The following is a 21,937-nucleotide window of genomic DNA, read 5'->3' on the forward strand; positions in this document are numbered from 1 at the left end:
AGCTGAAACCAAGAGTCAGATGCTTAATCAACTGAGCCACCCAGGTGCCCCTATTATGTTAGTTTTTTTGTTTACAATGTTAAAATAGTGGATTATAACTCAGTCTTGCATCTCTGGAATAAACTACTTGGTCTTGGTCATTGTGTATTATTCATTTTATTGTTGAATCCAATGTGCTAGTACTTTGTCAAGGATTTTTTTGTGTCTCTATACATGAGGGATACTGATCCAAAGTTTTATCATTTTTGCAATATCTTTGGTTTTGGTGCCAAGGTAATCTGGCTTATATAAAGAAAAATACAAAACTCTAATGAAAGAAATCAAAGAAGAACTAAACAAATGGAGTTATTTCATGTTCATGAACAGGAGGCCTAAATTATGTCAAGATGTCAGTTTTTCCCTACTTGATCTATAGATCCAATGCAATAACAATAAAAATCCCAGTAAGTTATTTTGTGGATAATGACAAACTGACTCTAAAGTTTATGTGGAGGGGCAAAAGAATGGCCAGCACAATACTGAAGAAGAGTGAAGTCAGAGAACTGACACTACCCAACTTCAAGATTTAGTATAAAGTTATAGCAGGAAGACAGTGTAGTATTGGCAACAAAAGAATAGGCAAATAGATCAATGGAACAGATTAGAAAGCTCAAAAATAGACCCACACAAACCAAGTCAACTGGTCTTTGACAAAGGAGGAAAGGCAATACAATGGATTAAAGATAGTCTTTTCAACAAATGGTGCTGAAACAACTAGACATCCACATGCAAATTTAAAAAAAGGAGGATCTAGACATACAACTTCTATCTTCACAAAAATTAACTCAAAATAGATTACAGACCCATGCATAAAATGCAAAACTATAAAACTCTCAGATGATAACACAGAAGAAAATCTAGATAAAGATTTTTTTATAGATAACCTTAGTTTTTAGATACATCAGAGACATGATCCATTAAAGAATTAATAAGCTAGACTTCATGAAAATTATAAATGTCTGCTAGACGAAAGACACTGTCAAGAAAATGAGAGGATAAGCTGTAGACTTGGGGAAAATATTTGCAAAACACATATCTGATAAAGAACTGAAAGACAAAATATACAAAGAACTCTTGAAACTAAACAATAAGAAAATGGACAACCAGATTAAAAATGGGAAAAAGCCCTGAACAGACACCTCACCAAAACACCATAAACAGATGGCAAATAAACATATAAAAAGCTATTCAGTATCATATGTCATAAAGATATTATAAATTAAAATAAGATACCATTACACACCTATTAGAATAGATAAAATTCAGAATACTGATAACACCAAATGCTGATGAAGATGTGGAGCAAGAGGAACTCTCATTCTTTGCTGGTGGGAATGACAATTTGTCAATTTCTTACACTGCTAAACATATTCGCACTATATGATCCACCATTGGTGCTTTTTGATATGTAACCAAAGGAATTGAAAATGTATGTCCACACAAAAACCTGCACACAGATATTTTCAGCAGCTTTCTTCATAATTGCCCAAATGTGGAAGCAACCAAGATGTCATTCAACAGGTGAATGGATAAATTATGGTACAACCAGACAATGGAATATTACTTAGCACTAAAAGGAAGTAAGTTCTTCAGACATGAAAGGCATGGAGAAACCATAAATACATACTACCAAGTAAAAGCAGCAATCTGACAAGGTTGCATACTATATGATTCCAACTGTATGACATTCTGGAAAAGGAAAAACTATGGATACAGTCAAAAGATCAATAGTTGTTAGGGACTGAGGGAAGTGAGGGTGAATCAGTGGAGTACAAAGGATTCTAAGGGCAGTGAAAACACTTTGTATGATAATATAATGGTGTATACATGTCATTATACACTTATCAAAACCTATAGAATATAGAACACAAGAGCGAACCCTAACATAAACTATGAACCTTAATTAATAATAATGTAACAATACTGGTTTACAGATTTAAAAAAAATGTAGTACCTTAATACAAATCTGATGCTCAATCTCAAAGAGCACATTCTTCTGCTTTCAAAAATGAAAACTTCAAATAGCATGAGCATAAAGGGATAGCATAAAGAAAGAAGGGAAGAGTTTGGTTCTAACCCTGCCTTCCAACATCTCAGAAGTGAGGATGAGGCTGCAGGCATATGTTGGGGCCAGTGTCATCACTCCACTGTCTGGAATGGCTGGAATTCAAGACTTCCTACCAGAATCAGAGAGATGTTCACCTAATGAATAATTATTTGTTCAAGCAACACGTTTCCCGATATGTGTACAAGGTGAGTAGTGAGGGTGAATATGACAATGTCATTGCTCTCATGAACACTCTAGGAGAAGTGTGTTAAGACAGCAATGACTACAATTCAACAAAAAAGATATTGGTTGGGTATTGGAAAGTGGGTCTGGAAGGGTGTCCCCTTGCAGGAGGCAACCTGCAATCTGAGACGTGAAAACAACAAAGAACTGCCAGGTGAAGGACTGGAAACACTTCCCCAGGATCATCTTCTAGATGGTTTGTGCCTCCGCTCATATTCTCTCAGTTACAGACAAGGAAACTAGTCTGTGAGGACAAAGGTATAAGTAATCCACAGCATTCCAGTCTTCTCAAGCAGACTGCCGCCCATATCGTGCTTATTCACATATGGAAGCTAAATTCTGAATGAATGTGGAAATAACCCCGAAAGTATATCCATGGTTCTTACTTGTGAAAATAACTTACAGCTGCCAAATTTCAGAGGGCAAGCATGGGCATCCATCGGGAAATCCTCAAGTTGCATTGGGCATTCTGCAGAGATGGTCAAGCTGAAAAGTAAGAGACGAAGACCTTTAAATGACTCGCCAATTCTGACTATTTACTGAGCAGCACCATGTTCAATAAAGCCATGTTAAGTACTTCACTCATTATTTTAATTACCATATTTCATGAAATTGTCTAAACTGTTTCACCAAATTATATAGGTTTGCATTGAAGATGGATATCATTTAGAAATATGGCTTAAGTCAAATCTACTCGGTTCTGTGGCTTGGTGTGCGTGTCTGTACATACATTACCACTTGTAAAGCAATTTTCAGATGCCTTTAAAAATGATTTATTCTTTGTTTTCCATTCCTTACTCAGAGTAATCTAAAAAACTTCCTTTGACAAGGCTGAAAATATAAGTATTTTCTAAAATAGTTTATACACTCAAAAAATATAAATGTGTAATAAATGCTCAGTCTAAATTTTGACCAGAAGCTGGCTATAATTATTGTGTACTGGACTGATGACATGACACTGAAGAGTAGGTGAAATTGTGTTATGACAGCAATCTTCTGGTACAATCTAATTGTTTTTAATCCAAGCCTGGTCTTCCAGATAATAATACCACCATCTACTACCACTGTCACCAATGACTCAAACAGTAATGGACATAATATCCACCAGGTCTACGCCAGGCACTGTATTAAATGCTTAGCTGCACTAACACATCTAATCAGAATAGCATTAGGAGATTTGTTGCTGTTAATATCCCAGTTTACAAAGCAAGAAAGTGATGCACAGATATTAAAGGATCAGGACAAGGATATAGAGCTATTAAGTCATGGAGTCATGATTTGAACCCGGACCCCTGACTACTGTGACTCCGTAATGGCACGTCCACCACATGCTAAGTAGTAATGGGTTCTGTACACTTCCAAATTTGCCACACTGTCATGCTTTTATTTCTCTACAGACTTACTAATTAGGTAGTGAACCTAAATTTCATTAATGAGTTAATCTGTTTCTTAAGTTTCTTATTCTACTATTTAAAATGAAATTAAATTATATAGAATGAAATCATAATATAAACATTCACCCTTAAATAGATGTTATAATTACATTTTTGGACAAATAATAATTCTTTTTTTTTTTTAAGATTTTATTTATTTATTCATGAGAGACAGAGAGAGAGAGGCAGAGGGAGAAGCAGGCTCCCAAGGAGCAGGGAGCCCGATGTGGGACTCGATCCCAGGACCCTGGGATCATGACCTGAGCCGAAGGCAGACGCTTAACCATCTGAGCCACCCAGGTGCCCACAAATAATAATTCGATATGATATTAGCACTATTGGTCCTTCCCTCTTATATTGAGTCTGGATCTTGGCTATGTGCCCAGGGTGAGAATAAAAATGTAAAAACATTCATTTTTGCCTTCACTACTTCCTCCTGTTAAAACAGAGTAAACTTTTGCTATTAAATTGGGCACAGAATTCACACTTGATGACTGCAGAGTAGTGTATGTATTCTCTTTTTTTTTTTTTTAAGATTTTATTTATTTATTTGACAGAGAGAGAGGCAGCGAGAGAGGGAACACAAGCAGGGGGAGGAGCAGAGGGAGAAGCAGGCTTCCCACAGAGCAGGGAGCCCGATGTGGGGTTCGATCTCAGGACCCTGAGATCATGATCTGAGCTGAAGGCTTACTGACTGAGCCACCCAGGCGCCCCAATGTATGTATTCTCTGAATGAATGACACAAAAATATGAGTCAGTGCAAGAAAGGTCTGTGTCCATCAAAGAGAAGAAATCCTCTGCTACCTCTGGTTTGAGGGGATGGAATAATGCTTAAAAGGTGGGAGTGCATATGGACTAGAACACAACACCAAGTATCACATTCAGACAGGGAGATGGTATTTAAAATGATACACTGTATATGTTCATAGAAAGATATGGGAATGTACAGGAGAATTGTGAAGGAGAAAACTACAAGCAGATATCATTTCACTTATAAATTAACCCGGTAAATTTTGTCCAGAGTTTTCTGACATGTACATGCATTTTCTTTTTGTTCTTGGTATACAAAATTCAGTCTTTCATATACCTAACATTAGGAACAGGGTACTTCCGATGTGAAAATCTCTACATAATCATGATTTTGAAAGACGAACTATTTAATTCTAGGATGCAGATGTGTGGGCTATATGTATGTGTATATACATATATTATATGCATAATATATATATACATATATAATATAACATTTATGTATAATAATCAATTATGTATAATAATAATAATGGATATATTAAAGCAATTATTATTAGACTTTTAGATTGTTTTACCTGATAAATAATCTGCAATGGAACTCTTCAAAAGGACTATTATTAGAGACTATGAAGTAGATAAAGTATTTACTTATTAGAATTAAGAAAATTATGACTTCAAAATCTCTGTGAAGAGAGCATCCAGCCAACACAAAAGAAAATAATGTTAACTTTATCTGTTTGTTAGCAAATTTAAGAAATTTTTAAAGTAAAGCATATAGTGTGACAAAGAACTTAAATGAGTCAAAAATGTTTTAGAGAATAAATTCACAATGAACTCAGAAAATCTAAAATTTTCTTCAGAAGCAAATTTTTAGTAGGAAGATAAAAAGTATATATAAAGCTGCAGTGCCAGGTACAAAGCAATAAATGCGAGAATAAATAACGGGGCTGTCGGAGCTTAAAGGAGAACAGTTTTGATTTGGAGATTCTGTGCTGGTCTGCAGCCTCTGTTCAAACGGTTTATGGATGCAGGTGTAAGGACGACCCTGGGCTCAGTCAGTGGGAGCAGTGTGAGGTAGGGTGTAAGCGGAGATGCTTCAGGTGATCCTGACTGTCTTAGTCCAGCCGCAGGTCCTGCAGACCCAGCACTGCAGTCTTCAAGTTGCCCTCCCAAAATGCTGACAACTTTATGGGCCCCATTCCCATCATCAGGGTGATGTGAAGATGGTCTCTCCGTGGAGTAATCCTCTCTCTAGACACAGCCACGTCTGCCAGCTCATATAACTGAGCCTCTGTTCCCCAGGAAACACTCTACTGCCCACAGGGTCTGGAGGCTGACTTGAAGCCAGATGTGTTGGCTGAGTCCTTGAGGGTGTCGTGAATCATGGGTCAATGCCTCTTCCCTCCGTGCTCATGGTGGTACTTTGCTTCCATCTCCATTACCATCGGAGGCACCACCACCTGGCTTTTCTATTGTTTGCCCCTACTTGTCAGAGAAGATCCCCTCAAGGAGACTTGACTTCCCACCTTGGGCACACTGCCCACTCCTGGCTTCTTCCCCTTTTCCTCATGCCTTCCTTTTTTTCTTGGCCAACACCATGTATTTATAAGAGGGATGAGAAGTCTTCCTTTCTGTCATGGTGGTCTCAGCTCTTACTTACTCAGTTCATCTCATGTCCTGCTCTATTCTGGCAGTTTGGCCCTGAGAGCTGGTTACCTTCTGAAAGCACTGCACTGACATTTAAAGATGGTAAGGATTATACACTAAGGAGTCTGCTTTCAGCATACAGCTGCATGACCAGAGGGTTTAGTGATGGTGGGAAGAGACTGGTGGACAGAATTTAGCTGGATCTAACTAAAAAGAATATGTTTAAAGAAAAAATAATTCCAGTAAAAACATTTAAAAAAACCAGTAAATCTACAATTACCATCTCAATAAGTGTTATCATTAAAGCCTCATGGATTGTTCCCCCATTTTAACAGACCTCCTTAGAAGTAGAATTCCAAACACTGGAAAAATATAAATCTATGATAGCATCTTTCTTCTAAAGGATGAATGTATTATTCAGCTAAATCCTCTAATAGCAAATGTTTCAGCCTCAGTAGGGGAATGACATTCAAAATTTTGATCTCTTTGAACATTTCAAAAATAGCCTATGCTTTTATAATACTCAAAAAATATCTCTAGATAAGAGGATGCCTTCCATTGATGGGTTCCCTAAAATGTAGAATGCCTTGATATATAACCAACTTCCTTCATACAGAATTGAGATCAAAGCAGTCTAAGGAATAATAGATTGTCATAGTTCAAAGGAGCCAGCCAGGCCACCTACTAGAAACTTTCACTTTTCAGATGAAGGAAATAAAATCTAAAAGTTTAAGAAATGTGCCTTATGGAAAAACCACTGAATTACTGGTAGATCCAAGAATCCAGCATTTCCCCCCCCAGAGGTCAAATTTCTATTATACTTCCCATTTTTGTTAAGATATTCAAACATTAACTTATTGAAACACATGTCTCAATTTTCAACAACATTTTATTTTTAGGGTCAGGAAAGGGCATTTTGTGAGATAAACTACTTGCTTCAACTTGGATTTATATCATACTAATCAAGGGTTTAGGGTCCTAAACTCACTAGAGAGCTCTCTGCTTGACCGGGGCAGTTCACAGTGGAGAGCACTTTAAGGTGGTTAAAACAGCCAAATTTTAGGGTAGCTTTGCCATTAATTAACTGTGTAAACTTTGTAAAACTGCCTAACTTCTCTGGTCCAGTTTCCCATTTGAAAAAAAAAAGATAATAACAACTGCTTTTATTTTTTGAGAAAAAAAATAGTTGATAAGTGTGAAAAGGGGGTTAGCCTCCAGATGTCTACCTAGTAATCTCTTCAGATCTGAGCCTTCTTCACTTACATGGAAATGCTACATAAGTGCAGCAGAAGGTATGGTGGTGGCAGGTAGAAAAATGGTCCCACAAAGATGCCCATGTCCTAACTCTCCACACTCCCAAACCTATAAATATGGTACTTTAAGTGGGAAAGAAGCTTTACAGATGTGATTAAATCAAGGCCCTTGGGGTAGGACAGATTATCCTGGTTTATCCAGATGGGCCCAGTGTAACCACAAGGGTTCTTATGAGAGAGAGGCAGGAGTCTGAGGGTCAGAAAAGGAGATGTGATGACAGAAGCAGAGATCAGAGCGATGTGGCCATGAACTCAGGAATGCGGGTAGCCTCTAGAAGTTGGAAGAGGCAGGGAACAGAACAGATTCTCCCCTAGAGAATCCAGAAAGAATTCTGGGTGTTATATGCAATGGATACAATGATGAAATTGGATACTTAGATGAGATTTCCAAGCAAAGTGTTGTAGTTGTGGCCTGTTTTCTTCCTGCTGCTTATAGCAAAATGTGAGAAGAAAAAGAGAGGATGAGGAAAGACCTGTCAACAAAAAAGGACCAGGACTTGATTTGGGAAATTCTCAGTCTATCCAGGTTGCAAGAGATGCTGTAATTAAGAGATTAACTGTCAGGAAAGAATGCTCTTAAAATAAAGATAAGGGTGTGGTTGGACAAACTTTTGCTAATGCCTCAAAAGTATCAAAAGGTCAGAGTATTCAGTTACATAGCGGACTCTCTGAGATTAGGTATGTGACTCATGGGACCCCATACTCCCAAACTTATAGATACGTTACTTTAAGTGGCAAAGAAGCTTTAACCGTGTAAGCAAAAGCCAGGAATAAAGATTAGCCTCTTGTCTAGTGGTATGAATTCTTGAGACACACATAGGAGACCTAAAAACTTTTGAGAATTTTATACCAGCAGAAACACTGCCAATTTGGACTGAAAAGGACAGAGAGAGGGAAGAGTGCTTCATTTTTTCCTGACATTTTCTCCCCTTTCAAATGGGAGTATCTGTGACTATTATCATATGCCTGTCCAACCATTTGATTTGGGGAGCAGAAACTTGTTTCTTGAGTTCCACAAATTTACAAATGGGAAGGAATTGTGCCTCAGGGTAGATCATACCCCAATCATCTTGCATAGTTTATTTAGATAACTTCAATAATGATATTTGGAACTTTTGAGCTGCTGAGATTTAGTTGGGTCTTTAATTCAATGCTGTAATGAGTTGTGACATTTAGAGATACTGGGATGGGGTTAATATATTTTTCACGTGGCAAAGACATGAGTTTTGGGGAGAACCAGAAGACAGATTGTGGTAGGCAAAATAATAACCTCCAAAGATGATCATGTCCTAATCCTTCTTACCTATCACAGCAAAAGGAATTTTTCAGATTAGGATGGGATTAAGCTCTTGAGATAGGAAGATTCTCCTGGGTTTTCTGGGTGAGCTCAATGTAATAGAAGGCTACTTATAAGAAGAAAACAAGAGTGTCAGAGTCAAAGAGAGATGTGATGATGGAAGGGGTGATGTAGGGCCATGAGCTAAGGAATGCACACATCCTGTAGAAGCTGGAAAAGGCAAGGAAATACTCTTCCCTAGAGAATTTGAAAGAGACACAATCTTGCCAAAAGCTTCATCACACTTCTAGTCTCCAGAGCAGTGAACAATAAATGTACATTGTCTTAAATCACTAAGTTCATGCTAATTTGTTACAGCAGCAATAGAAAACTAATATAGTAGTTTCCCTTAAAAAAAAAATAGTATTATAAGTCAAATGGTCAGATGTTAGTGTGCTGAATAGCAGCCCCATGTATATTTTGAAATCATTTTCCAAAGTTAAGAAAGAAATTTGGTAATATTAGCCAATTTATAAACAGCTCACAAATTGTTAGCTACGGTGAAAATTCAGACCTTGTTAATGAAATAGCATCTCATGCAAAGTGTTGTGAGCTGTACACCATACTTCAGCTAGATTCACTCAGTGGAAATATAATGTCTCTGTAAACATGCTACAGTGACTCTCAGGCAATATATGAAATTTATTTGGGGACTCTTAGAAGTAAATATTAACATAGCATCTAATGATTGGTGTTACGGGAAAGAAATAAGGCTTAATTTGGTCATGATACGTTTCTAGCCCTATGAGTCCTTGTAAAGAACAGATGAATTCTTAACGTAGATTACTTTCTATTTACCACAGTTGCTCCCATCTGAAGGGCTGCAGGGTTTCGAGATAGAGCAAAGGGGCGCTGCTCACCTGGCATTCCTGTAGGCAGCATCCTTATTGTACTGTAGCCTCACTGTGCTGCCTCTGGCTTATTCCCACCTGCATGGGGTAGTGAAGGGCTCCTTCAACCCTTCAGTAGGGATGCTGCTGGAGAGTTCTCCTTGCTCTATAGCTAAGTCACATCCTCATTGTTGATGGACCTGTAGATTCACACTGCATGTGAGAAGGATCTTTTCCACTGTGAGGGGCTGTCTGAAAGGAAGCCCAGCTTTGAGGAGTATATGCCTCCTCTTCTTATATTTGACTCACCTCTAGATTGACAAATGAAGAGATGTTTATTCATGTATTCAATTACAGAGAATTAGCATTATTATTAACACAAATATGTAAATATGTTATAGAAAAGTATAAATTATACATATTTAATAATTTACTAGTGCTAGGAATACACATAGACCTGCTTCTCCTTCAGAAATTTCCCTTTGATACCGTCCTGATGCTAAAACCCTGCCCCACTGGAGCTTTCTCCCTTGTATGTCTGCATCAGAAAAAAAACTGCAAACTTTTTCATTAATAAAAGAATGCAACAAAGCATTTGTCTTGTTATGAACAATCACTAACATGATGTACCATGCATACTATTGGTTAGTTAGGAATTTCCAGTTCTTGGGAACGTAATTACAATTTATAGTAATGTTTTGAGGAAAAATGTATTCTAGAACTCAGTCAACTATATAAAAACTGAATTTTTTGAATCTAAACATTGTCAAGTTGGGAACAGTGTATGTTTGGAACCCAAAGGTCATTGCCAGGCTCATCCATTCCACTGCCTTTTTGCTAACTGTAATGTGTGTACTGGTCCCTTCTGTGATAATTGTAGATCTACTGCAATTGTGTTTGGTCCAGACCAGAACTGCAAGCCTAGTTACTTTCAGGACCTGGCCATTGTGCTTGTCCTGGTTAGCCAACCTCCTAAGGGATCTTCACCATAGAACTAACCCTGGCCCTACCCAAATCACAGGCAAGGGTTTTGCCTGTGATCACGAATAGATGAGATACCATGTTCATCAGGTGTTAGTGAGGTATGGGAATAGGGAGTAGTCAATGGAGACCCAATAGAATAAAGTGTGCAGTGACCTGCTTAAAATGTAATAGAATTTAAATTCAGTGAAGGGCAACCTTGTAAAAAGCAGAAATTAGGAAACTATCTGAAAGTTCAAGTAAGAATATACTAAAATGATGAATGTTCTGACTTATACAATTGTAGAGTTCCACACTTTTTAAAAAAATGTGTTTTAACATAACGAATGTCTTCTTTTTAGCAATGGTGCCAAATTCTACAACTTACTTCAAGCTTGAGTTACAGATTTCACTAGTAAGTTGTAGGCTAATTTATTCATTTTGTACTCTTATTGTAATAAGAATGTACATGAGACCAACCATTGGAATTATGCTGGGCTAAAAATTCTCTCTGAACTTCACATTCCTCTTCAGCTAATGGAAAGATTTCAGCAATTCTCATTTATGTTGAGAAAACTCGTATATGTGTGATAATTTTTCAAAGTTAGCATATTTCTTATCAAAAGGAAACAAAATTTATTGATCTATTTTGATTAATGTGGCTGTATCTATTCTTAATACTCTTGTTTCTCAGGAAGGCACTGTAATGATTAACCTGAGAGTGGAAATATTTTGTTTAAATTTTTATACATATTCACATGCCCATCAATAATTCTTATTAGATCAAATGTAGGAAAATAAAGACAAGCCTGAACAATTTTAAAAAATGCTGCAAAGAAGGAACAGCACAAATATGCAAAGAAGTTCCTTTCTCAAAATGAAATTCAAGTATGTCTTTAATCATAAAGCATAAGGCAACCAAGATTATAATACAGGAGAAAGCACAGAGAAGAGGTAGCAGAATCAAACAGACCCTGCTTCAACTCTCATCTCAGGCTCTGTATACTTGCTGTGTTACTTAACATTTCTGGGCCCAAACTATCCTCTAAAGGGGATTCTAAAGCTTATTTTACAGTGCTGTTTTAAGTCCTGAATATAAATATGTACTGCAATCCCTGACACATAATGGATGCTTTAAAAATGCTTGGGAAGAAGTAACGGTGATATCAGCAAAAGTAGTGAATTAGGGAGCATCCACAAAAGCAATGAATAAGCTGACAAAAACTGTCAGCATCATCTTTTTTTTTTTCCTTTTAGAAAACTGGAATCTAACAAAGAACTTACAACAGCCAGGAGAATGCTTAGTGAAGAAAAAGAATACCCAAATTTCAGTGAGCAAGCTCTGTGGCATTTGAACTTACACTGTCACCAGCCCCCATTCTCTAGCTCTACAGTGACCTTGAAAATGGCAGCCCATATTCCTGCTGCAGGTTGCTGAAGTAGCTAAAGGTGGGTCCCTGAAGGACTGACTCAGGGTTTGCTTTAGTTTCAACTGACTCAGAGTTTTCCAAGGCTGAGGCGTCCTCTAAGGGACCATTTGTTCAAAACATTCAAACACAAATATATTCACCACAGCCATCAGGCAATGTATACAGCTGGGGCAAGCAACAGACAGACTAAAAGTCTAGGAAGGAGAGGCTAGGGAAAGAGATACTTGGGGAAGTAAGGGCTGAAATCTCCTCATATTCCAAAGAATCTAGAAAAATATGTGCATGCCCAAGCCTGGATGCATGCTCAGAAAAGACCCAAGAAGACTAAGTTCTTATCTCCAGTTGAGCTAAAAAAGCACTGCAAAAGCAAGACATGAAAGCTATGGAAGTTGTAAACTGCCTGGATAAGCACTGAAGGAGCACCCCAACACACACAGAACCTATCTGCAAAGACTGAGAGTTTTCATTTTGGGGGGAACTCTTCCAGATTTTAATGATATACATAAATATAAATGCCAGTATTATTTTATTTTTGGTTTATAATCCCTCTCTTACTCTATATGATTTAAAAGACAAATGCATAAGATGAGAATTATTAATCTACATTAGTGTCTACACTATGTAAAAAGATGTAATTTTTGACAGTAACAATATAAGGGAACAGAGCAATGCAAGCAAAGTTTTTTTATTCCACTGAAACTAAGTTGGTATTAATTCAAATTTGATTGTCATTACTTTAGATGTTAATTTAAATACCCAGAGTAACCACTAAGAAAATAACTAAAAATATATACAGTAAGAGAAATGAGATGGAATTGAAATGGTACACTAGGAAAAAAAATCAATTGAACACAAAAGAAGGTACTAATGGGACGCCTGTTTGGCTCAGTCATGTTAAGCATCTGCCTTTGGCTCAGGTCATGATCCCAGGGTTCTGGGATCAAGCCCTGCATCGGGCTCCCTGCTCCATGAGAGGTCTGCTTCTCCCTCTCCCACTCCCCCTGCTTGTGTTCCCTCTCTTGCTGTGTCTCTCTCTGGCAAATAAATAAATAAAATCTTTAAAAAAAAGTACTAAAAGAAGAATTAAGGAACAAAAAAGAAATAAGACATATTGAAAGCAAATTTTAAAAAAGCAAAGTCTTTTCTTGTCAGTAATTATATTAAATATAAATGGAATAAAAACTTCAATTAACAGGCAGAGACTGGTAGAATCAATAAAGAAATATGAACTATACAGCCTACAGCAGATTCACTTTAGTTTCCAAAACACAAGAAGTTGAAAGTGAAAAGATAGAAAAAGACATTCTATTCAAACCATAACCAAAAGAGAACTTAAGACAAAATTTGTGAGAAGAGACAAAGAAGGACAGTATATAATGATAAAAGCCTCAAGGTATCAAGAATATATAGAAATTATACACATACATGAACCTCACTTTAATACCTCACTTTCAATATTGGTTAGAAAAACTGGACAGAATATTAATCAGAAAATAGAAGACTTAAACAGAAGACACTGTAAACCAACCAGACCAAGCAGCCATATACAGAACACTCCATCCAACAACAGCAGAATATACATTTTTTTAAGAACACATGGAACATTATCCAGGATAGACCATGTGTTCAGCCACAAAACAAGTTTCAATAAATTTAAAAATATTGAAATCATACAGAGTATCTCCTTTGACCACAGTGGAATAAAACTAAAAATCAGTAACAGAAGGAAAAGTGAAAACTTCATAAACATGTGGAAATTAAACCACATTCCTAAGTAACAAATAAATCTAAGTCACAAGAGAAATCAGAAAATAACTTTGAGATGAATGGAAATGAAAAACACAGCATACCAAAACTTACATGATGCAACAAAAACAGTCCCTAGGTTGAAATTTAGAGCTATAAATGCCTACATTAAAAAAGAAGAAACAACCTAATTTCATATATTAAGAAACTAGAAAAAGAAAAGCAAATTAAACCTAAAACTAATTGAAGAAAAGAAATACTAAAGACAGGATAAATTATATGAAGAACAGAAAAACAATAGCCCACTGGGCTTACAAAGAGGTATTAGGGCATAGGGCATGCTAAGTAGTGATGTGAAAGCCCTCAGGATCCCAACCCCAGTGCCAGTCTTCCACACTACAGATGGTGCTATTTTCAATTCCTGAATCTCTTCTTCCAGATTTCTGAATGCTATAGATAATGAATGGCAAATTTCTGCTGGTTTTAGAACATTATTTAACATGTTTTAACAACCCAGAATCTTTCAAATGATGATACCCCATCCTTCTTTTGGGGAGCTAACAGAAAGGATGGTGTTGCAGCAGGTGGGTGCACATACACTTGATGTACTAAGTGATGTTGAGAAGACTGACCCAAGGGCAGCCACATCAGAGTGGCAGCCCGCATCCTCCATAATGCAAGTACTTGCGCTGAGTTTTCTGTTGGCCTTTATTCACTGAGCAGAGGAGATTTCCTTTTCCCGGAGACTTGACAGTGATTTTCTATCTGGAACTGTCAATCAGTGTCATTGCTCTCAATTTCCATGACTATGATTTGAGTCTCAATCTCTTCTTTACACTTCACAGTTCAAGATGATCTGTTTTCTACAATGGCGGCCTCCTTGTTTTATTGAAGTATAGTTGACATACAATATATTTTATTAGTTTCAAGTGCATAACATAATGATTCAACAATTCTATACATTATGAAATGCTGACCACGATGAATGTAGTTACCATTTGTTAGCATAAAAAGCTATCATAATATTATTGATTTTATTCCCTGTGCTGTACTTTTCATCTCCATGATTCATTTATTCTATGACTGGAAGTTTGTACTTCTTAATCCTCTTTATCCATTTCACCCATCCCCCCACCCACCTCCCCTCTGGCAACCACCAGTTTGTTCTCTGTATTTAGAGTTTGTTTCTGTTTTCCTTGTTCATTTGTTTTGTTTTTTTAGTGGACAAAGAATAGTGATACACACACACACACACACACACACATATATATATATGAATGAATATTACTCAGTCATAAAAGAAAAATGAAATCTTGCCATTTGGGCCAACATGGATGGACCCAGAGGGTATTGTGCTAAGTGAAATAAGTTAGAGAGAAAAAGACATATACCATATGATTTCATTTATATGTGGAATCTAAAGCTACTCATTTTGTGACAGTCTGTCATTCCCACAAAGCTAGACAAATATTCTAGACTATCTGGAATTTGAGTTTCTGTGAATCAGTTTCAGGTTTCTCTCACTATTCTTCAAATTACTGAGCTCAAGGCTCCTCAGAAAAGGGTCATCGACTTAGAAATGGTGCATTATTTTTAGCAGTGTGATAAAAAAAAGCAGTAAAAAGCCCCTCCATGGGTCAGTCATGTCCCAAGTACATAGTGGATGCCCTACAAGTGGCGATGACTGGTCTGCACTGTGCTAGGTGGGTAGATGGTGGCTCTCGGAAGGGCCAGGGCAGTATGGTAGAGAAATAATAAAAAGCAGGCAATGATAGGAAAACCAGCTGGTTAACTACTAACTAGGGAAACAGTCACTATTTGAGAACACTGGGATGAGTTTCAAACTTTGGAGGAATGTGCATGAGGAGGTGTCCTGTAGGCCATTAATTAGGGCTTGACTGTATTTTAAAGCATATAGGTAGACAGACAGTAGTTGGATCCACAGAAGCAGATGGATTTTCAGAGAAGAAACCCAAGAATGATGCCAGAAGACAAAACACTGCAGGAACCCTATTCTCTCTAGGTCCATGTGGCCAAGTCTCAGTTCAATCACATACAAAATAGGGCAAAATATATGCCCAACCTCATTTCAACAGAGCACACAACACACCTTGAGTGGCCACGAATAACACATTTTAGCATCCTTCGTAGTGAGTAAGGAAAGGAACGCTGTTGGTGAATGGAGATTACAGGAAAACAAAGGCTCAAGCAGTGAAGGACAACAAATGCTTTAGTGCCCCAGTGTTCTGGAGGCCAAGAGATGAAGATGAAGGAAAACTGAGGGAAACTGGATGTGACGGGGAGAAGATCCTTGCCAGCCTTGGACCAGCTATTATAAATAGGTGACAAAGAAAGTGCAACAGTCTGAAGCTGTGAGAAAACATGTATCGTCGCGTGTAGGATGGGGGTGCAGACAGAAGCACCTCCTGTGTGAGGCTGCAGCCCATGGGGTGTTGTGCCAGGAGCTTTGCCTGCACCATCTCATTGATGATCCCCCCAGCTCGAGGAGATGCTACAGTGACTATTCTAATCTTCCTGATGGGAACTGAGACTCTGAGCGATGATAGTGCCTGGCGAAGTCTGCCAGCCAGTCTGATGAACAAGGTTGATGCTCCAGACACATGGCTAGTCTCTCCTTAAGTAGTCCAAGTATTCCGAGAATCGTAGTCATTACATGGAGACATGGATCTCTTCCAGAAGGTTTTTTATTTTGATTTTTTTTTCCAAGTGAATGCTGTAGCTGCTGTTCATGGCGGTCCCAGGCCAGGGGTCCAGGCCTCCTGCACCCTGCTGTGAGGCCTGGGACTTTCTCACCTGGTGGCTTTGACATGGCCTCTGACCTCATGATGTCCTCTCCTGTTAAATGGAAACAGTGATTCCTACTACTCTACAGACATCTGAGGAGGAAAGTAGATGTGGGGTCTTTGTGGGTGGTCAGGAAAGGTTCTTCTGACACTTGCCCTAAAACTTCCTGCAGCCCAAAGCAAAAGCAACTAGCTCTGAATACAGGGATCCTTTGAATCAGTCCCAGTCCACCATTTAGGTATTATTCCTGCTGCAGGACACACTTTTCAACTGCTACTTTCACATTTGTACATGTTCGTCCCTATGTCTGGGACACCCTTGTAACTCCACCCCTCACCCCAACTGCTGCACCTCCTCAAGACTCAGCTCAGGTATGACTTCTGTGAACCCATCCTCTTCCCCCTCCCACTTACAAAGCCAGGCTTCCCCTTACTCACTGCTGTTTTCCCAAATTTGCCAGCCTCCATCTCAGTGACATCCAGGTTCTACAGATGGTGTTCAATGCACAATTTTTTCAAGGAATTTTATATTAATGAATGGATACAGCAAGTAGAGAGAAAATGATGGTTAAGTGAAGGGTTGAGCAAAGGCAGGGAAGCAGTCAGACTATGGGTCTGCTCCTGGGGTCACTGCTTAGTTATTTAAATGAACACTCAGGGAGATCTGTCCAAACAGATCTGTCTTGACTCTCCTCTCCCTGCTTAATAATATACTTTCACTTGGGAGATTAAGGCCTATCCCCTTACTCCCACCCCTCAACACACACGTACCCACACATTGCTCCAACTTCAGCACTGACATCTTCAGTAAGGATGTTCTCGCTAGCTCAGTTGTACACCAAGAAAGCAGAGCAGGGAGGGGAAGGAGTATGTCCTTCAGAAGCATCTGAAGTTTTTAGTTATTCAGGTAAGCAAAACATAGCTTGTATGTTTGGGGCCTGACAGAGCACAAGATGCAGGTGAAAACCAGTGCAGTAGACACCACCCAGAGCCCTCCAGGAAAGGCTAATGCCCGTCTGCCAACTCCCCTGCCCCCCCCAAGCATGAGCACCGGTGCACTCACTGGCTGCTGCCCAGGGCTTGGTCTCTGCTGCCCCACACTCAGGGAAAGGGTTTAGTAATATGCTGAGAGCCAAACATCAAACATCTAGTTTGACTGCATTTTGTCTGCACTACATACCTTCACTTAGTGGTCTCAGAGACTACACAAGCTCAAATTATTTAAAACAGAATTCAACCTTTCTCTGACCTTCTCAAGAAGCCCCAGTGCCCTTCAAGTGCTTCCATTCATTCATTCCTTCAAATCATTATCTTGAGGAATAGCACAACTTCGGCAAGACAGATCTGGGAATCACTTTGGACACTTCTCATGTATCACTCCATTTCAGTTCTATCAGCAAATCCTGTCAGTTCTCCCTCCAAAATGACTCTATTTTTTTTTTCCCATGGCCTCTTCCTCTGGCAGAGTTGTCCTCATCTCCTACTTAGATATGGCAAACACCCCATAACAGCTACTTGATGTCACTTGGAAGCCTGATTTCTTTAAGCTGTATTTTTTCACAAGGCAGCAGATTCCTAAGCTTAAATCACAACAGAGGTCCCCAATGCATTAGAATGGACCTCACTCCCCACATTAGCCTCCTCTTGTTTCCTAAGCTCTGCACATCTACTCAGAGCCCTTTTCTTACCCACACAATGCTGCTACATCCTTCTAGCCACGATTGCAAAGTGACTTAAAGATGCCATTCTGGCCCTACCCCTAGCCTAAAGGTCCCCTCCTATTATTCTCCCATGTTCTTTTTCTTCTCTATGTCTCAATGCTAATGGAAAATAACATTTCCTAGGCTTACATTTACTAGTGTGTATTTATTGACCTTATTAATATTGCCTAAAGCATGATGGAAAAAATTTTAGGTTCAATTTTAAACAAAAATAATTTCAATAATAAAAATTAGATTAGCACTGTTTACTATTTTCTTATTAGAAGTCTATTAAAATATTTATAGTCTATTTGGTTATTCATACTTTTAAAATACTTTTCAAAAGGGGCGCCTGGGTGGCTCAGTTGGTTAAGCGACTGCCTTTGGCTCAGGTCATGATCCTGGAGTCCCGGGATCGAGTCCCGCATTGGGCTCCCTGCTTGGCAGGGAGTCTGCTTCTCCCTCTGACCCTCCTCCCTCTCATGTTCTCTGTCTCTCATTCTCTCTGTCTCAAATAAATAAATAAAAATCTTTAAAAAAAAAAATAAAAAAAATACTTTTCAAAAAAAAATCACCCCAATTAAAAGATTGTAGGGAAGTAACATCACCAAAATGGCAACTTAGGAGAGCCCAGCATCTGTAACCCCACAAAGATCAACAATTAGCTATCTACGAACAAAAACAGCTCTGTTAGAGAACTGGAGTCCACTTACTAAACTTTAGTGACACAGTGGAGCAAAGGCCTGCAGATAACCACCCAGAAAGGAAAGGAAGACAGCTTCGCTTGGCTGCATCATCCCCCCTGCAAGCTATTATTACTCAGAGCCAAGAAGACACTCCCTAGGCAGAAAGAGTACCCCCACCAGCAAAGCAAGAGCTGAATGAGTGACCAGCTTCCCTGGCCTTTCAAAGCACCACATTAAGTTCCCTCTTTCAGTTATTCCCAACCAAGACTGGCAAAGTTGAGACAGAAAGAGGTGGTGAAGAACGAGGAACAAACATGGGGGCTGCCAGTAGCAACCACACAGCAGCAGCAAGAACAGGTCACAGTACTATGCTCTGTAGACAAACCCAGCTTGTTTTACTACCGAAGAAACCAAAGGCTAGTCCAGACACCACGGAACCCCTGCAGATTCTGTCAGCTTGGGCCCCACAGGTATTCACATTCATGATGCCAGCTGCCTGGGTCCCTCCCCACGGTGCCCCCACCGGAGCCCAGGAACTGTAGCTAGCCTTTCTGGCTGTGTACAAGCATGCCCCAGCCTGATTCCTGTCACCAGTCTCCACTACCATGTGCCTGTGGTGTAACCCAGCAACCACGGTAGTGCACACAGACAGCCGGGGCCCCTGTGCTGCCAGTGAGCCCAGAGCTGGCCCTAGGCCTTGCTGCTTGTCCTGGCTCCCACCACTACATGCAACCAGTCTCTGCCACTACACAGGCACCAGCAGCTGGCTCCTACAACCAAGTGTGCACCACAGCCACCTGCCCTGGTCCCCAGCCACAGACCATGGAGACGATGCTAAGAACCCAACGGACATTACAGCTGCTTGCAGTAGTGCTTGCCATGGAATTCATAAGGAATCAGTGAACTATGACTCCACCAAAGGAACACAGTAAACTTTTTGTTAACTGGCTCCAAAGAAATGGAGATCCAGGATTTGTCCAACAAAGAATTCAAATTGATTGTTCTAAACATATTATGAGAGCTACAGGAGAACACAGATAAATAACTTAAAAACTTCAGGGAAATTACACAAGATCATAATTAGAAGATCAACAAAAATATAGGGGGGAAAAAAGAATCAAAAACAGAACCACTGGAGCTGAAGAAGACAATGACTACACTGAAGAATTCAATGGAGAGCTACAACAGCTGACTTACCAAGCAAAGGAGACTATCAGTGAGCTAGAAAATAAATCAATTGAAGTTATCCAATCAGAGAAGTTAAAATAAAAAAGAATGAAAAGGAATAAAGAAAACCTATGGAAGTTATAGGACACTATTAAGGGAAAAAGTTACTATAATCAGAACGGAGAAGAGAGGGAAAAGGGAGTGGAAAGCTTACTTAAAGAAATATATGTGCTGCCGAAGCAAGCACAAGCTTACTTAAAGAAATAATACCTGAGAATGTCCTAAAGTTGGGGAGAAAATTGGATATCCCAATTCATGAAGCTAATAGGTCACCCAAAAACTTCAACTCCAAATAATCGTCTCCAAGACAAATTATAATAAAACTATCTAATATCAAAGACAAACAGAATTTTAAAAGCAGTAAGAAAAAAAATTCTCTCATATACAGGAACCCCCATAAGATTATCAGTGGATTTTTCAGCAAAGACCTTGCAGGCCAGAAGAGAATGAGATGATATACCTAAAGTACTAAAGCAAAAAACAAAACACAAAAAATGCCAGTGAAGAATACTTTACCAGGTAAAATCATAAAGACTTTCCCTAGCCAACAGAAGCTGAGGGAATTCATCACCAGTAGTCCTATCTTACAAGAAATGCTGAAAATAGTTCTTCAAGCTGAAATTAAGGAACAATGATTAGTAATATGAAAAAAATATGGAAAAGATGGTGGAGGAGTAGGTGACCCTATTCCAACCGGTCCCCGGAATTGAGCTGGATATCTACCAGACCACTGTGAACACCCACGAAAACAGCCTGAGATGTAAGAAGACAGATCTGGATCTCTACAAACAGAATATCGCAGGAGGTTGTTTTCAAGGTATGAAGCCGGGAGCCGTGATTCCCCGGGCAGATATTGGAGGATAAATGGAAGGAGGAGGGAGCCTGGCTGTGGGGATCCTACACCATCGGTGAGCAATAGCCTCCCGAGCTGGGGATAGGGCACAGACTTGCAGACCGGTAGCGGCGGGGAAAGGACTTTAGGGCAGCCTCCCGGACAGAAACCTGGAGTGGCGGGGCTATGCGTGGGAACTGGGTGTGGCTGGCAGTTTTAGAAGCACAAAGGGCAGAGACGTGCCCCGATCTGGAGGCCACCACTGGGAGCCCTGCTAAGGGACGCACAACCCAGGACACTGCAGTTTATAGCAGCACAGACAGAAATGGAGAGAGTGTGACCTGGGGAGCTCACTGAAGAACAGACTGCAATCTCTCTGCTCTGAGGCAGAGGGTTGGAAGCAGTCTCTTCTGCTCTGACTCTCAGAAGAGATGGGGAAAGCCACCAGGCAAAGCTGCCAATGAATAAAAGCCCCCCCAAACCAGTTTTCACCGAGCCCATCCCCCACCACAGGGGGCAGGTCAAATCTGCCCAAACAGGGTTGCCTGAGTAATAGCACAGCAGGCCCTCCCCCAGAAGACAGGCTGGGAAAACAAGAGGCCAGCAACCCTCAGGTCCCTAGAAAACAGGTGCATCTTGCTTGGGTTGTGGTCAATAATTTGGACTCCATACATTCCCTCAACCACCCATCAACAGAATGACTAGGAGGAGAAAACCCCAAGATAAGAAAGGCTCAGAGATTATGACTTATGCCACAGATTTACAAATGGATTCAGATATAACCAAGATGTCGGAGATGGAATTCAGGCTAGCAATTGTGAAGACAATAGCTAGAATGGAGAAATTAATTAATGGCAACATAGAGTCTCTAACGATAGAAATGAAAGCTGAATTGGCAGAACTTAAAAATG

At 39.5% G+C, this 21,937-nt stretch overlaps 1 protein-coding gene across 2 annotated transcripts in view; it reads right to left on the reverse strand.

The window, feature by feature from the left end:
• Positions 1-21,937, reverse strand: part of GABRA5 (gamma-aminobutyric acid type A receptor subunit alpha5) — an 85,332-nt gene that overhangs the window by 29,203 nt on the left and 34,192 nt on the right. For both annotated transcript variants that reach the window (XM_035023934.1, XM_035023935.1), the window contains one exon: positions 2,733-2,815. In XM_035023934.1, coding sequence (XP_034879825.1) covers positions 2,733-2,815 — 83 coding nt within the window. The remainder of the gene's footprint in view (positions 1-2,732; positions 2,816-21,937) is intronic.

This window comes from Mirounga leonina, unplaced genomic scaffold (genome assembly GCF_011800145.1).
Source record: "Mirounga leonina isolate KUSES-001 unplaced genomic scaffold, KU_Mleo_1.0 Mir_178, whole genome shotgun sequence".
Taxonomy (NCBI): domain Eukaryota; kingdom Metazoa; phylum Chordata; class Mammalia; order Carnivora; family Phocidae; genus Mirounga; species Mirounga leonina.